Source organism: Crocodylus siamensis, chromosome 7, assembly GCF_052110815.1.
Source record: "Crocodylus siamensis isolate JL-2025a chromosome 7, ASM5211081v1, whole genome shotgun sequence".
Lineage (NCBI taxonomy): Eukaryota > Metazoa > Chordata > Crocodylia > Crocodylidae > Crocodylus > Crocodylus siamensis.
The window spans coordinates 61,495,904-61,514,679 of record NC_143401.1 but is presented as its reverse complement, the minus strand read 5'-3'; the positions used below and the strand labels follow the sequence as shown (position 1 = coordinate 61,514,679).

General features: G+C 42.0%; 1 protein-coding gene across 2 annotated transcripts in view; it reads right to left on the bottom strand.

Annotated features, from left to right (window-relative positions):
- PCDH15 (protocadherin related 15) overlaps positions 1-18,776 on the bottom strand; it is a 1,613,120-nt gene that overhangs the window by 280,425 nt on the left and 1,313,919 nt on the right. For both annotated transcript variants that reach the window (XM_090057186.1, XM_090057185.1), the window contains 2 exons: positions 2,313-2,618; positions 1,165-1,389 (listed from right to left, as the gene is read on the bottom strand). In XM_090057186.1, coding sequence (XP_089913312.1) covers positions 1,165-1,389; positions 2,313-2,618 — 531 coding nt within the window. The remainder of the gene's footprint in view (positions 1-1,164; positions 1,390-2,312; positions 2,619-18,776) is intronic.

The following is an 18,776-nucleotide window of genomic DNA, read 5'->3' as shown; positions in this document are numbered from 1 at the left end:
TGTAATCAATGCACTTCTGTTTTCAAAACAAACACTCAGTGATGTTTCCCAGAACCGGGATTCTTCTAAGTACAGCAGAATATGACAATCAAACTCAATCATTCACAAGTTTGCAGCAATTTAAAGAGAGGACAAACACCTACTACATTAAAACCAACATAATGATTTTTGTTATAGCCAAAAGTATATCTGAACTCGGGACTCTAAATATGAAAGTTGTTGCACTAAATTGCAAGTTTCACATGTTTGCCAACATGCCAACTTTTATTGCATAAAGAAAATGTTGATGACCTAACTCCATTTTTCTCTCAGCTCATTGCAATTCTGTCACAAAACTACACAAAGTGAAGTGAGAATCAAGTGCTGGACCACCTCTCCTGTAGTCATGAAAGATCAGGAATCATCATCTGATAAAGGATTCTAAAATGGCTTCTCGTCAGAGATGTGACTGCATGAGTCAGTTCATGAAGAGGAGGAAAAATATAGCTATTTTGTTCTTATATAATACTCCCTTTTGTGGATCTTTAAGTGCTTTCTAAATAATACCATTATCCCCATTTGCCAGATGAAGAATAAGTTAAAGCAGCACAGAGATGTGAGGTTACATACTCAAGTTCAAACTGACAGTCACTACATAAAGATTACATTATTGTTCAAGAAGAAAAAAGCTACTTTCCTTTGTAAGGCTGTATCTTTATGCAGCAAAAAACTAAAATGTAAGACATAGCATGCTTCATAAGCACTTGATACATAAGAATTGTTTATAAAATTGCAATTTATGAGATGTTAAAATGAAAAATGTTGGCACCATTTTTCCAAGCAATCCCATAAGAATATTTAAACCTTTTGGGAATCATAAAGAATTAAATGTTTATTCATTTATGAAGTATTCACACATCTTTATTTTAATTCCTAAATCTAGGAACCAGCACATTATTATGTACTTGCATAAGGTTCAAAGTAATTATATAGTTATCTATTTCAGCCCTTTCAAAAGTAAGTTACTGCTGTGTAAAAATACAGTTTTGCATACAAGAAAAGTGAGGGAGACAGGGCAAAATAGGCAGAAAACGAAGACGCTGATTAATCAAAACACTTTGAAGAGTTTTTAGAATATTTTGTAACAAAGGAAAGGATGATATCAACTGAGAGTTTGCCACTTACCTCTACTATGACTGAGACAGAAGCCAGACCTGGAGGCATAGTGCCCCCAGTATCAAAGGCTTCTACAAGGAAGGTAAAGGTTGCTTCTGTGCCAACAAATGACTCGTAATCCAAGGGCTTCAAAAGTGACAGCTCTCCTGTAAACTTATTCAGTGCAAAAAACTCTAGAACTTCCTGAGTCCGTATGCGATAACTAACGTTTGAACCAAGGTCAACATCTTTTGCCTAGAGTAAACCAAGCAGGAGGGGGAAAGAAAAATTATTTTTAAGCTAATAGTGTATAACACATAGAAAACTACATTATTATGCTTTCCTCTCCCCCCTTACTTCTAATTTCTTTGATAGCACTAAGAACTTTAAATTTTCTTGTCTTTTCATTGTTTCTTTCATTTCAATTACATATTGTCAATTGTTTTTTTCTCCAACTATCTTGGTGATTGGTGGGAAACTTCCTGCCGCTTTTAAGATAACAAATACATTTCCCATGTAGTTACAGAATTTTGCATTAAAACTATTAGAGTGTGCACATCTACAAAAAATCCTGACTGCGTAGTACCTGAAAAATATTGCACGGTAGTGCATCACAACATGGACAGTGCTAACAAGTTACTGTGCCATATTATTAGGCTACTGTGCACTAGCATCACCTAAAAGACTTTCACCAGTTCAACTACACAGTAACTCTGGTTACTGCATATTTATTTAGTATTTCCTAATGCAAGTAACTAACCAAATATGCAGTAATGATGTGTAGTAGTGTCTCATGTAAATGCGCCCAGTAAACTTGGAAGATCAAAATGGTGGAACCACAACAGAAATTTAATGGACATTTAAAAATTCTCATATTGTTTCAATGTACTTCAAAAGTATTGTACTTACAAGGCTGTTAGCTTTTCAAATCATGTTGGCTTTCCAAATTCTTTTTTTTTTTTAATTTGTAGAAATGAAAAATATATGTCTATTTTTTCATTCATTCATGCAAAGATCACACATTTGCAAAAGATGGTCTAGCTTAGGTACCACTTTTCCCTACTAATTTTTAATCTTTTACTTTGGACTTACTAGCAAATCAGTTAAATGAGAACATGTTTAACCTCATATACAAGTAACAACATTGTGGAGCAAACCTTTAATCCAAAATGGCTCACCTCTAATCGTAAGAAAACTGTGCCAGGGGGTAAATTTTCTGGAACAGAGACTGTGTAGGATGCATTAGTAAACACAGGACTGTTGTCATCAATATCCAGAACCTTGATTGCCACAGTTAATGTTGAACGACGGGGGTCCACAGCTCCATCTGTTGCTTCAACAATAAGTTCATAATAGTCCCTAACTTCTCTATTCAGTTTAACTGCTGTGTAAATGCTACCATTTGCTGTGATACGAAAGAGAGTGTTGAAGTTTGCCAAACTGTAATGGACTTGACCATTTATTCCAGCATCTGCATCAGTAGCCTAACAGAAAAGAGAAAGATGCATTATTATTAAGGTACATTTTAAAGGTCAGCATGTTAGGGCTTCTTTACATGGGAATATTGAAATAGAAGAAATGAAGTTGTGAAATTACAATGTGCTAGGTACTGCATATTAATTTCTTAGTGCACACTATGGCTGCATACAGCTACTTGGAGAGGTTAGGGAGAGATTAGATTGAGTTACAAATAGCTACCCAATCTAAGATAGCTGAGATGCAGGTACTAATGTGGGGGAGATTTGGGAGCATAGGGTCAAGTAGGCTCTGGCGGGGAGGGGAGGGAAGAAGGAGCAAGTGGTTAGCAGGGGGGTGGTGACTGAAGAGGGGAATCAGGGGGCAGTTGGGATCCACAGGAGAGATTGGGGGGAGGCAGAAAGAGTCTGCACAGGGGAGGAGTTAGCAGAGTCTGCAGGAGGGACTGGGGAACTGGATGGGCACGTGGGGTCTGCAGAAGGGATCAGTGTGATCAGGGAAGGCAGGCAGGTGTTGAAAGGGGGTTGGTGGGGTCTGGGAGGATTTAGTGGGATTGTGGGGGTTGCAGGGTCCATGGGGGGAGGTTGAGGGAATTGGGTCTTTCTCCCCCACCCCCTGGGACCAGGAGTTATTCTTCTGACCACCCCTCCCAACTCCAGACAGACAACCCCTCTAGTGAACCTACCCTCCCATACCTCTCGTCCCCACCCACCACACTCTGACTTTCTTCTTCAGCTCCTAGTATTGGTGAACACTGATAAAACTGTTACTGAGAACAGCTTCTGGGCTGGGGGAAGTGAGGCTGGCTGGTCCATGGGGAGGAGGGTTGTCTGTTTTAGGAGTGGGGCAAGTTGTGGGAGGGAGCTTAAAAATAGCCTGGTGCCAGGCGGGCAGGTAGGAAAAGTGCAGTCCCAGAGCTGGAGCCAACAACTGAGCTTTCCAAGCCTGGAGGTTGTGATGGGAACTGTACAGAAGTTTGAAACACATAGATTGGTCTAACCTGATCTAAGTTAGATTACCTTGGAATTAGGGTTAACTTAGGTTGGGTCATCCATTTAAGACAAATCTGTCCTGTAATTTCTTTATGGTTCACACTTAAATTGACCTAACTAGGGATCAAAAGCCAGGTACAGACATTACACGTTTACCTAAGTGATCAGAAACTGGTTTATACCTGTAACAGAACAGAAGTGCACAGACTGGTTTTAAAATGAAAGTACAGGGTTTAAAATTTGCTCCAGCTCCCCACAACCAAAGAAAGAATGTATCTTCTGTTCTATACGAATTAAAACTATGCTTCTTGCAGAAAACTGTCCACCTTAGATTGATTCTGCTTTGGGCTTTTTGAATGTCTGTACCTAGCCCAGGTGTAAGGTGTGCACCTCAGAAAACTAAGCTAGATCAGGTGGCCATTTTTAACATGATTTAACCTCTCCCTAACCTCCTGAAATGTCTGTACACAGTATAACAAAAGCTCATAGCAGCACACTTCTTACTCTACTTTAATACTTTACTAGCCAGTGCAAAAAGCCTAAAACCAAATCAGCTCTATTAACCTGTTGTAACAGATAACATTGACAGTGCTACATAGAAACAGCTATGCCAACTGAATTGACACAATATAGTCAGCCTAGCATGGCACACCATCCAAGCTAATATATCTGCTTCTTAGTTAAACTAATTATGTCACCTTAGTTAAAGTTTAGTAACAACAGTACAATATAATTAAACATGCAAATACATTTCAATAAGTATTTAAGTTGTTTCATGAACCAAAAAAAATGTTTTAAGTTTCCACAGAGTATGTCTACCCTGCCTCTATCCTGTATAGCAGTAGCTCACACTTTAGGAGAAAGTTACTGAAAACAAAAAATTACTGAGAGGCGAAGTTAAATATAATTTGAGAGTTGATCCAGATAAGCTCCAAAAAATTCAAGATACTTCCTCTTTTTCTAAAAACTCCAGTCTGAAAAAATAATCTGGCAATCATATGAACACAGAATTGTGAATCTTATGAAATTTTCTGTGGTTTCTGCTTCATAAGTCAGCAACTCTATAATGAGAATGACTTAGAAAGCAAAGAGTTCCACATTAATACAGATAAAATATAGAAAAAAATCTAGAAATGTTAAATCTAAACTTGTGAATCTCATAGACAGTTTGGCTTTGATTTGGTTAACATTTTCAACAATTTACATTATTCAAGCGATTAATCCAAACCCAGTACCTGCTATTTTAAATATCAACAAAATGATTGTTGCCTTCATGCCAGCGGGCATCGGATTCACAGTAGCATCTCAGTATCATTTGAATGCTGATCTGTTCTTTTCCATCTCTCTCAATAAAATTCAATTAAAATAAGGCATAGTGAATAAGGTCATGTAAATTATAGTTTCATAGTTTCTAGGGTCGGAAGGGACCTGAGCAGATCATCTAGTCCGACCCCCTGCCATGGCAGGAAAGAGTACTGGGGTCAAACAACACCAGCAAGATGTTCATCTAACCTCCTCTTAAACACCCCCAGGGTAGGAGCCTGCACCACTTCTCTTGGAAGGTGGTTCCAGACCCTAGCCACCCTGACCGTGAAGTAGCACCTCCTGATATCTAACCTAAACCGTTATTCCTGGTCACTCCTGGCGGTGCTCGGGGGAACAATGACTCCCCCATTGCCTGCTGATCCCCCCTGACTAGTTTACAACAGGCCACAAGATCCCCCCTCAGCCTTCTCTTGTAGAGGCTGAACAGGTTCAGGTCCCATAGCCTCTCCTCATAGGGCCTGCCCTGCTGTCCCCTGATCATATGAGTGGCCCTCTTCTGGACCCTCTCCATGCTGTCCACATCCCTCTTGAAGTGTGGCACCCAGACCTGGATGCAGTACTCCAACTGCAGCCTAACCAGTGCCGCATAGAGGGGGAGGATCACGTCTTTAGACCTGCTCGAGATGCATCTGTGGATGCATGACAAGGTACGGTTGGCCTTCCTGACTGCCTCCACACACTGCCAGCCCATGTTCATCTTGGCATCAATGATGACTCCAAGTTCCTTTTCCGCCTCTGTGCTGACAAAAGGGGAGTTCCCCAACCTGTAGGTATGGTGTCGGTTATTCCTCCCCAGGTGCATCACTTTGCACTTGTCTGTGTTGAATCCCATCCTATTCTCATCCACCCACCCTTGTAACCTGTCCAGGTCTGATTGTAGCCTGTTGCTTCCTTCTAGTGTGCCCACATCCCCCCACATCTTAGTGTCATGAGCAAATTTGAACAGGGTGCTTTTTACCCCCTTGTCCATGTCACTGATGAAGCTGTTGAACAGTGCGGGCCCATGGACCAAGCCCTGTGGAACCCCACTGCCCAGGTCCTTCCAGGTTGAGAAGGACCCATCCACTACCACCCTCTGGGTGCGGTCCTCCAGCCAGCTGGTGACCCATTTGACTGTGTGGGTGTTGACACCACAGCCCCCCAATTTCTTAATGAGAACGGGGTGAGAGACAGTGTTGAAAGCCTTCTGGAAGTCCAGGAAGACTATGTCCACTGCTACCCCTGCACCTAATGATCTGTTGATCTGATCGTAAAAGGCCCCCAGGTTGGTCTGACAGGACCTGCCACTGATGAACCCGTGTTGGTTGCCCCTAAGCATGCAGTCTCCTGCTGGCCCCTTCTGGATGTGTGCCAGCATAATTTTCTCAAACAGCTTGCCTAGGATCGAGGTAAGACTAACCAGCCTATAGTTTCCCGGGTCCTCCTTCTTTCCTTTTTTGAAGATGGGGACCACGTTGGCCCTCTTCCAGTCCTCCGGTACCTCACCAGAGCACCACGAGTGCTCGTAAAGCCATGCCAGGGGACTTGCAATGACCTCGGCCAGTTCCTTTAGAACTCTAGGGTGGAGATCATCCTGGCCGGCTGACTTGAATACATCCAACCCCTCCAGAAGCCCCCTAACTAAATCCTCACTAACCCGTGGCCCAGGTGTGCCTCCCCTGGGGCCTGAGGGGGGCCCAGCAGGAAAGTGGCTGTTCTGGTCCCTACTTAGGAAGACGGAGGCAAAGAAATCGTTAAACATGTTAGCTTTGCCGTCTGGTGTGACGACCAAATTTCCCAACGTGTGCTGCAAGGGACACCAGGACCTTCTTTTTATCCCCTATATATTTAAAAAAGGACTTCTTATTGTCCTTAATCTGGGAAGCTAGTCCCCAGTTCCATCTCTGCCTTGCCCTTCCTAACTACCCCTGTACATCCTTTTAAGTAAAGTGCATTCTGTGTGCAAGGTAGCTTCATTTGTTTGCATTTATAAATAAGCCTAGAGACATGTGGGGAGATAACAAAATGTAAAAATATTTGATTATTAGCTCAATTGTCAGGAAGTTTCTATGCATGTTTAACATCCAGCCAAGGTCCTCAGTGTGAGACACTGCAATGAAATCATTTATCTTCCTAGAAATCAATTAAAAGTTAATTAAAATTGTTAATAAAGGGAAAAAAAACAGACTTATTTTCCCCTTGTACTACATCAATGCAATAAACAGGAAAGGCTAAAACTTTATAATGATCTCTCTCTGGCTTGTCATCAGCATTTTCCTAAGTATGTCTGATTTCTGTTTTCTGTTTGCATTTTACTTTCCATTTTACTTCTACTTCTCCCATTTAAGTAGTTTTGTTTCTGGTAGAAAGTCTTCCATTGATAAGACACTGAAGAATTACCAGAAAAGGTGCTGACATGTATTTTGTCACTGAAAAAAAATTAACAGAAAAATAAATGTTTAAACAGCCTCATTTAGGATGAAAAGGAAATGGGAAATATAAGTAATGTATAGGAAATGTAAATTCTAAATGAGACTGCAATAGCAAACTGCATCTCCATAGTCTTAATCCATGACAGATGCACGAGGCTGCTCCTTGTACTCAGATGGTTTTAGTTTAAACCCAAGCCACATGATAGTAATTAAACATCTGCTAGCTGGATTACTATCAGTTCTCATTAAGAGTCAAAAAAGATTTATGACCATAGAAAATTAAAGTGCCAAATTAAATTGTTTAATACATATTCTCAATGTAACATTGAAGTAAACTTTAAAAAGATTAAGTTATTGTTAATGGAACCCAACTGAAATTACTTCTTAATAATATATCAGATGTTTTCAATCTAGTTTCCAGAATGATGCAGGTGTCCATTTTGCTAAATCAGTTATATGCATCCCTAGACAAAGACTAATTTTACAAATTCTACAGCAAGGGTGTCAAAGTCTTCCAGATGAGTGGGCTGGAGCTGGTCCACTGGCCAGATTAAGACAATGGATCATCTCCCACACCTGCATACCTTATCTATCATAGGTAACCCACCTTATCTACCTTATCCCACCCCAGGACAGTTCAAGACATCACCCCCAGCAAGTGACACAGCCCAGGACTGGCCCCAGAAGGATGCCCTACTTGGACTGGTTGTAAGTTATGCTGCCTGCACAGCTCACTGGGGTTGGGTCCTGGACAGGCTGTGCTGCTCACTGGGGTTGGGTCCTGGACTGCACTGCACTGCACAGGAACCAGCACCAGCAGGTGGCATAACTTGGGAACTGGCTCCAGCAGGCTGCCCCACTGGGGCCACATCCTGTGCAGTGTGGTGACACAGACAGAGACTAGCAGCAAGTCATGTAGGTGGCATAGCATGGGACCAGCCACAACAAGTGGCACAGGCCAGGAACTGGCTTGACTGAGTGCCATGGATGGAACACATTCTGGGCACTGTGTATGTAGGGAGAAGAGGGGTGGGCACCACCAAGGGCTGGATTGTAGAGCTCTTCAGGCCATATCCATACATTTGACACTCCTGTTATACAGAAATACAAATATTTGGGACAGATTCTCACTTATAGGAGTATGCAAGTAGTCAGGACTAACACTAATGAAGTCAGTGAAGTTACATAATATAGTGTATAATTGGTGTGAAATCAGAATATGGACCCATTGATGGTAAGCATTACTTCATAAGACTGCCTCTGGGCATTGACATGTACTAGTTCAGTAGGGCTACAGAATACACAAAGACCCAATTAAAAAGGATGCTCTAAACAAATATATTTTGCCAGATCAAAGCAACACTATACAGATTCCACTACTATCTATTCATAGATAGAAACCCAGCTTAATTCTCTGAATAAAGACAAATACAGACTGTTGACAAAACTGTTATATTATCCAGTAACTGGAGGAAGTTTGTGCGCTGCCCATCTTGGAGTGGCAGCATAGAATGATGAAGCCCAGGAAAAAAGGAAGGCAAGGGGCATAGAGGGTGTGGGCAGACAGGATGCTTGTAATATTTTAAATAAACTTTAAACCCAGTTTAAACTTAGAATCCTAGGAAAGTAGAGTATTATTCTGAGCCAGTCCTCTGTGAACCTGTTCAATATTATGTGGGGGCATGAAGCCTTCCGTGCCTAATGTGTAGCCCACAGATGGGCAAAATAAGGCCTGTAGGCTAGGTCTGGCCCATGGCAGATCTTTGTCCCTGCCCCAAGCACAGTCCAGTTGTGGTGCATCCTGCCACCCCCTAGGCACACAGTGGGGCTAAGGCAGCTCCACACCTGAACTGCCTTTCTAGGCAGCCTGGGTGGCAGGTGGCTCCTTCCAGTTGCCGCCACCACCAGCCCCATGATACTGGTAGGGATGCATGCTGTATAGCCCCGACTCTGTGTGCCCTGTGCCTGCTCCACACTCACTTGCCCAGGCTCAGCAGTGGTGGCTACAGACAAAAGCTCATGCTGAGCATGGGGGGAAAGTGGTCTCTTCCCCTCCCACAGGCAGCAGTTCCCTGTTGCAACCACCTGGCGCTCAGGCTGGAAAACTTTCAAGGATGGAGCACCCACCACCTCTCTGGGTAACCTGTTCCAGTGTTATACTACCCTTCTAGTGAGAAAATTCTTCCTAATATGTAACCTAAACTTCCCTTGCTGCAACTTGAGACCATTGTTCCTTGTTCTGTCATCTGCCACCAATGAGAATAACCTAGCTCGTCTCTTTTTAACCCCCCCCCCCCCACACCCTTGAGGTCATTGAAGACTGCTATTAAAACTTTTCTCAGTGTCCTCTTCTCTAGACTAAATAAGCCAGTTCCCTTGGTCTTTCCTCATAAGTCATGTCCCCCAGCCCCCTCATCTGTTTTGTCACCCTCCGCTGGACTGTCTCCAATTTGTCCACATCCTTTCTGTAGTGAGGGGCCCAAAACTGAACACAGTACTACAGATGTAGCCTCACCAGTGCTGAATAGAGGAGAATAATCACTTCCCTTGACCTACGAGCAACACACCTACCAATGCAGCCTAGGATGCCGTTAGCCTTGTTGACAACTAGGGCACACTGCTGACTCGTATTCAGTTTATTGTCCACTACAATGCTCAGGTCCTTTTCTGCAGAGCTGCTGCCCAGCGAGTCAGCCCCCAGCTTGTATTGGTACATGGGACTGTTCCTTCCTAAGAGCAGGATATCTTTTATGAAACCAACACAGCCACAAACTTGATCCCTGAAACATGGAAGATATCATATTTTTGCCATTTGGAAAAATAAACTTTATTGCTAAACAAGAAAGAAGGATTTTTTCATCTCCCTGGCTGCCTCTGATATTGGACGCCTCTAGGGATGAAGACAGCCTAATCTGCACATCACAGAGCAGCACGCTTACAAAAGGACTCTCAGATCCCCAGGGGAATACGCTTCCAGCCTTTACCTCCCCTGTGCAAAATGGAGTTTATTTTCTACCTAGGAGGACTTCTACAATCTGTGAATTCTCCTCAGCCTGATGAAAGGTGTATGTGCCCAAAAGCTTGCAAAGAGAGGAATTTTTTTGCTACTATCTAGTTGGTCTAATGTAAGATATTGCTTCTGACCCAAGAGCTTTATGTATCTATTTTTCCTCAAACTGACCTGGCTACAAAATTGATCTCTGAGACTGAATGTATGACCCAAGAGTTTTGTGTACATTCAGTCTCTATATTCTAATCATAATTGCCCCTCTCCTACCATGTTCCTTTTATCCCGATAATATCTAATTTCCTATCCTGGTTCCTTTTTGTTACCTGTCTTTTTCCATTAGCATCAGGGTCAATAAAAAACTACAAGCTTCTGCCAGCTAGGAACTAATCAGATAAGTATGAATCTCCTTAGGTCTTTAGAATGACATGTTAGCTAGGTTCTTTGTGAAGCAAATACAGCTGATACCAGGAAGGGTGTACTGCATGAACTGCTTCAGCACTTCTGTATCATTGGAGGATTATTACCCTAATGGAATCTTTTGTCAATTCTGTAAAATTGTTTTCCAGTTAGCTTTCAGTCTTATTTAAGATCTTAGTTAACATTTTAATGACTGCAAACTAAAAAAAAAAAGTGAGAGAATGAGCCATTTACAAAAATGAAAGGAGAAGGATCAATTTTCTTGAAGAATCACATACCTTGGGTACAAAGAATAAACTCCTCTTATATGGAAATTGTTTGTAATGGAATCTCAAAACCGTTTAAGTCAGTACAATCTCTATAGCTGTATTTCCCTAATGCGATTTGCAAAGGACTAGCTGATCAGTTGGTGCTTTCTTTTCTTTTTGTTGGCAGTTCTTATCATATTAAGATAAATAAGAATGCTTTGCATTCTTTTCTAATCTCATATAAAAACTTACAGGGGTGTAGGTGTAGCCGTGCTGGTCTAAGGACACAGGCAGACAAGGTTCTTTGTGTGAATCTGATATCTTTTATTAGACCAACTTAAATAGTTGGAAAACAATTATTAAGCAAGCTTTCGGGTTAATATAAAAATGTATACAGTTATCCCCAAAATATTGTATGACCATAAAAGAGTGCTCACAATCACAAGCTCTCTTTATATGTGACCGTTGTTATTTAAAAAAAAAAGTTTAAGAAATCCAGCTAGTGTCTGCCACAATCTTGCAAATATACATAATACATTTAACTTCTACAAATATTCAAAAAATCATCTTCCATGTTCAGTAACTGGAAGTGAAATGGTGTGAAAAAGCCAAGCCAAGTCTAATTCACTTCTATATTAGGTAACAGGTTAGACAGGAACCTTCATCCTTGAGAATTAAGGCCAGCATTTTATCTTTTAATCCATTTAGCCTACGCTCGTCACTTCCTTTGTTGGCATTACATTTATCTGTCAAGTACTATTAGTATTAAATCCTTAAATATAATATTTCACTTACCCATGCATTCATTTATTCATTATTAAAAAGTGAAAATATATTATGGTTGTATGTATTTTATGTTGTTTCCAGGAGCATGGCTTTCAGCCAGAATCCTTAATAAACTGAACTTGAAAAGGTTAAAATTGTAGGAAACATTATTGCTAAGGTACCCCATTCCTGAACAAGAATCAGATATGCTATTGCTAATAGCAAACATTTATTTGATTTTTAGTTATTTCTGCATATATCAGTTATAAAATGTCACTGTCTACTTGTGATCAAGAAAAAATAGGCCCATTAATTTTAAATATTATATGTTCTCTCTTTTCTATACTGCTTATTTAGTCAAGGGAAGAGAAGAGTTGAGGGGGAACTTAACAGCAACCTTCAACTGCGTGAAGGGTTCCAAAGAGGATGGAGCCAGACTATTCTCAGTGGTAGTAGATGACAGAACAAGGAGCAATCATTTCAAGGTGCAGCGGGGGGAGTTCAGGTTAGATATTAGGAAGATTTTTGTCACTAGGAGGGTAGTAAAACACTAGAATGAGTTACCCAGAGAGGTGGTGGAAGCTCTATCCTTCAAGGTTCTCAAAACCTGGCTGGACAAAGCTTTGGCTGGGATGATTTAGTTGGGGATGGTCCTGCTCTGAGCAGAGGGTTGGACTTGATAACCTCTTGAGGTCCTTTCCAAGCCTAACTTTCTTACATACTATGATTATCATTACTTTAAGGTTTTCTTTTACATTTGATCTCAGGGGTTTTCAACATTTTTTAAGCAGGGTACCCCTTCTGGTGGTTACCCCTTCTGGACGCAGAATGTGTGTGGGGGGGGGAGGTTGTTGACAGCCAGCCAGATGTAGAGCCAGTGGCACAGGGAGCTCACATGTGGCTGCTACCACCATCTATACACTCCATGTTGCTGCTGGGCACCACTTTCTCACACTCAAGTAACCCCACTTCTCCACACCACTAGCTTTGCATCCAGCCGCCCATCAGCAACCCCTCCATCCCACTGTGTGGCGGTGACAACTGGCCAAGGATCCTCGCTTTTCCATGCCACCAGCTTTGCATGCAGCTGGTCATCAGCATCCTCACCCCCTGTGGTGTGTGGCAGCAGTGCTGAGTGTACAGATGGTAGCAGGGGAAGCTGCTGTGTGAAAGCTTCTCATGCCATTGCCACAAGCTGGGGGAGGGGGTGCGGTTGGCTGGCTGGACATGAAGCTGGTGGTACGGAAGAGCAGGAATACTTGGGCGTGGGAAAGCAGCACACGGCATCCAGTGGCAGTGGCATGGAGTGATGGACGATGGTGGCAACCCCACCCCCTCCACTGCTCTTTCCCAGGTACCCACACTTCTCCACACCACCAGCTTTATGTCCAGCTGGCCATCAGCAATGCCTCTCTCCCCTCCAGCTGGCCAAATGAGAAGCTGGTGGCACAGAGAAGTGGGGGATACTTGCACACGGGGAAACTACAGTGTGGAGTGATGGATGGGGGCAGTAGCCCCACCCCCCATGCCATCACTTCCCAAGTACCTCCGGTTCTCCATGCCACTGCCATGTACCCCCGGGGCCTTTCCAAGTACCCCCAGGGGTATGTGTTTTCCCAGTTGACAACCCACATTCTATCTGAACAAATTCTAGATTGAAATCCTCAACTGACAGTTAAGAAATATTACAACTAGGACACAGTTTCTGAAAAATAATCATAATATTTAAAGCACTACATCAAATAACAATGCAATATATTAATTAATGTATTATTATCAATATATTATGCCACTATAATAGAATATAGAAAAAATATTTAGACTCCCATTTTTTGAGACACCAACCTCTGGTCATCCAGTAGAAGTTCTCTGAACATATTAATGAAAATAAACATTTTTTTATTTCATTAATATATTTTTATTTATAAACAGTATACAAATCCATATGCAAGCAATTAAATCCTGATTTTTCACTTTTTTTTTTTAACTAAGCTACAAATCTGAGTCAACAAATCAAATGCCTTAAAGACATCACAATGGGAGGTCCATTCTGGGAGATGGTGGTGGTCTATTACAGGAATTCCAAGCTTGGTTCTTGGCAATGGCAGGCAAGGCTGTCTGGGTAGATGTGATATCTTTTATTAGACCAACTAAATAGTTGAAAAATAGTTCTTTGCAAACTTTTGGGCAAAAACACCCTTCATCAGGCATAAGGAAACTATGTTGGTGTTATGTATTCTCCAAGGTAGAATAGAAGCTAATTTACAACATACAGGTCTGTGAAAATGCAAATGAGTGGAAGTTTGGAAGATAATAAATAGATATAGGAGAGAGGAGAGGGAAGGGGCAGGGAGGAAAGGTGCGAAGGAATGCAAGTGATCAGCTGCAGGCAGTTTGCATGGGGTATAAGATGTCAAGCAGGTTGTAATGTGTCATAAATCCAATATCTATATTAAGTCCATGATTTTTTGTATCCGGGAGATTTATGAAGTGAAGTTCACAGGCTCATCTACACAACAGTTGTTTTGTAAATTCCCATGGGGGATTAGAACTGAGATACTGGAGAGGGAGTGATTTTCTTGTGAGAAATGGGCACCAACAGGTAATTGGATATTTTTGTCTTTGGTGGATTTTCAGTGTCCATTCATTCTAGTATGCAGTTCTTGTTTGGTTTCTCCTACATATTTTCCAGTATGGCATTTCACACACTGGATTAGATATATTACATTTCTGGAGGTGCAGGTGTAAGATCCAGGAATGTTGATGGTTCTGCTGTGGTGTGGAGTTATTGTGGGACTGGTGGAAATGTGTTGGCAGGTTTTACATTTCTTGTCCTGGCATGGTCTGAATACATTTGGTGTGGTTTGGGCCACAGGAAGTTTGCTTCTGGTGATGAGGTTAGCAAGGTTCAGTGGATGGTTCTGGAAAGATCTCTTTAAGAATTGGGTTGTCTTCTAGTATGGGTTGCAATTGTTTGAGGATTTTCTATATTGGTTCCATGGAAGGGTGGTATATCATAACCAATGTTCCCTCTAAGGAGTAGGGGTCTGTGAGCATGCCGCTTCAGTCTGTGAGTGTACTGCTCCAGTCCTGCTTCCCCCTTTTGGTGCAGTCCTCCAGTAAGTGTCCCACAGTAAGTGTCCAGGTAGGAGTGGACAGGGTTCACCTCAGGGAGGAGCCACTGCCTGCTCTGCATGAGGAGTGAGGAGTTTACCTTTAGAATGTGTCCCACGCCAGCCTCGGTACCTCCACCACATTCTGCACCCAGCTCCTCTCTGGGAAGCCAGAGCCCAGCTCCTCTCCAGACAGGTGCATGGCATTACAAAGTTACTGAGCAGCAACATTTTAAATTGTGCACAGCCACACACACGCACAGCTTACAGGGAACCTTGATCATAGCTAATGCTGTGCATTTCATGGGGATTTGCTTCTTGTGCTGCAGCAATTCTTCATTTCGTATCTGGGTGGCTCTTTCAAAAGTGTGATCCTTACCTCTGGAGGAGTGTCCTTGTTGGGTGAAAGCCTTTGTTTTGTGATTAGTGGGGTGACAAACATGGGTATTATCCTCACTGAAAATTCAATGGTATCAGAGAGCTTGGCTATAAATTCCAGCTTTTTGGTGTGTTTAGGCTGATTGCTAGTTCTGTGTAGATATGTATGTTGGCCCATAGGTTTCTTATATATGGTAGTTGGTATTTTACCATTTTGGATCTTAGTCACGGTGCCTAAAAAGGAAATGTTGGTGCTGCAGTATTCAAGACAGAGTCTGATGGAGGGGTAATGGTTGTTGAATTTGTGACAGAAATCAATCAGATTGCAGGTTTTTGATCCAAATGATGATGTCATCTATATATCTTAGGTATAGCATGAGTTTGACGGTGCAGTTCTTGAGGAATAGGAACTATTAAATATTAGGCTGGTTGGAGACAGGTGAGCAATGAGCCATCTATGTTACTGTATTCGCAGATGGAAGGAACAGAGCATGCTCTCATAATTCAGTAAGTACATGAAAGTATGAGCTGAATTCTTGGGCTATCTATGAATCATTTGGGTTCAGTTATAACTCTCACTGAACACTGTTTTACCTGTGACTGTTTTGATTCTTAGTAAGGGAACTTTGACCTGTGGGGTTGTGTTACTTTGTTTTTCTTGTTGTGGTTTGATCTCAAACAGTGAGGAGATATAAGGCTATTGTTTACAGCTGTTTTTGACAGATGTGCTACAAGTTAAGCCCCATGCCCTACCTGATAACTACTCCCTTTCCCTTCTAGGTATGCTACAAATCTTTTAATTCTCTTCCCAAAGGCTTTTGATGAGGGAGTATATGAAAGCAGATAAATTAATGGAGAGTTATAGATAGTGTGAATTTAACATACAAGCACCATAGATACATTTAAAATGTCAAACATCAAAGAATTACTGAAAATTTCAACTGAGAAATAGCTAGTATTTGTGGATTTACATTTAATTATATGTACATTTCTGAGGAAGACAGCTCTTCCCCTACACTAAGGGCAAAACTAGCACTAGTACTAGACAGGAGAAGAAAGGAGTAATTCATTGGGCTTCTTCTTCTCTTTCTGCTGTTTCTGTGGCAGCTGACACTTTGACCCATTCAACCTGAAACCAATTCTAATGCAGTCCCCCATCTTTCTCTGTCCTCATCCCCACAGTGTTCTGTTTAGAGCAGTGGTCTCCAACCTTCTTAAGTAGGAGGTCACCGTTGGCATTTAAAAGCAACCCAAGGTCTACCATGTGCCACCTCCCCATCTCTCCCCCCCAAACCCATCAGGTAAGTCTCTGGGGAGAGAAGGGGTGGGAAGATCGAGGCAGAGGGAGAAAAATTTATTTGGAGGTATGCCTCCCCAGCAGGTAAGCTCCACCTTGCCAGGGCCTCACTCAAATTATACCCTGCTTCTGTTTGGCACTGTCCCTCACAGCAGGGGCCTTGACCTAACCCCCACCCCTTCTCTCCCCCACAGACTGACCTGCTGGGCTGAGGAGCATGCATGCATGTGGCCACTCAGCCCCCTGACCCAGCCTCAGATTGACTCCATGGAGCTTCAAGATCTACTGGTGGACCGAGGTCCATTGGTTGGTGACCACTGGCTTAGAGGAAGTAGGTAGCACTTGAAGAACTTGTCAAGAAGGGCTACAGCTTGAGGGTTTGCAAGGGTTTGGGAGGGAGGGTAAAAAAGTATTCTCAACCTTTAAAGAACTTGATAGATTACCAATCAATACCCACCTAATATCTACTTTAAAAAGTACTAGCATAGACTTGGGTCCTTTGTGATCTTAAATAACTGATATTATGGCAAGTTTTGTTTAGAAAATAAGTGTAAATTTTACACTTCTGGCTGAAAGAAAGATTGAGAAAAATCACTACTCAAAATCAGACTAATCTTTCCCTTTATAAAATATTGCATCTCATCTGACATTCTTATTCACAAACTAGGGCATGAACACTGTATGCCCCCGGAGGCTGGGGGAGGGGGGGTAAAGCCAGCTCTTGCAGGTGGCAATGGCACTGTTGGCAGCAGTAGCATGGCAGAAGCAAGTGGGGAGCTGCTGCAGGCAGCCACAGCACTGTTGGAAGTGGGGGGTGGTGGGGCGAGCACCATCCAGTGGTCGGCGACCACCTGTAGATCACTGGGGAGTGGGGTGAGCAGCAATCAGATGGACTTTCAGTCCACTTCTGGGTCTGCTGCAGTGCACATGGGGGACCCCCACCCCCCAGCTCGGCAACTGGTGCCTCCTGGATCTGGGGGGGCACTTGAGGTTCACCCCACCATCTCAGCATTCATGAGCTGCACCTGGTACCTCAAGGTATATAGAGAAAACATTTAAAGCTGTGTCTATGTCTGAATCATCAAATCTCTCCAAATTGATTCAGACTGTTCTGATTTGATTCAGAAAGATTAAAGGGTCTCCTGATTTGATTCAGATTTGGAGATTTGACGGCCAAACCGGGCTGAATATCCACTGAATCATATCAATGACCGAAGCTTCACACACCCCTAGTGCAAAGCATTAGGCCTGCGTGAAGTGGATAGTATTCGCTTTGGATTTGAATTCGGCTGATTTGGGGGACAGTGATTCAATTAGGTGATTTGTCTCAAGCTGTCTTCCTCAGCCAAGCAGGGAGGTGTGCTCTAGTGCCCTGCAGCTTCTGGCCTGGGACACTGAAGGCATGGGCTGCATTACCAAAATCAAAAGTGAATGTCTGTTCACTTGCTTTTTGGTTCAATCTATACAACATAGACTAACCTGGAAAGATTGGATTAATTCATCCACAGGCTTTTTGACAATCTGTACTTAGCCACAATGTTTAAAGATTAAAAACAAGCAGATGGATAACATCTATATATAGAATTATGTGGCTTAAATGAGTACTGATAAGCCTATCCACAGACTAACATACAGTGATTTTATGTTGATAAAATGACTGGTTATATGCAATTCTGAGTTACTGTATTTTTTTTAAGTTGGAACATCTACATGATTATAAATAATACTTAAAAAAAAAAAAAGATCCTTTACCCAGTAGTTTCATCTTGTCAATGACTGTGACAAGAGAAACAAAAAAGTGGCATATGCTACTTCTCTCAAATCTCATTATGTTCACTCAGAAATATAACAGGCAACTTCTTTGGAAGAATCTGTATTATCTGAAGCATCTGCATTTTGATGCATGTGACCATTTTGATTTGCATCTCACACACTGAAGATACTTTGAAGATATAGATGCTCGGACAACAAAACTACATAATATGAAAAAAAGCAGGAGGCATAGAAATACATTTATCACTGCTTCCTTATTGCATGTATATATTACAGATAATACATCTAATGCTATACATTTTATTATTATTTTATTCAGACTACCTATTGTGACAGAAATATGCTTTGGAATCCAACCTTTTATTACAAACTATGATTCAACATTGCAAAGAAAAGCTAATGAGTATGAATCAACTGAAAACCAAAAGTGTGTTAC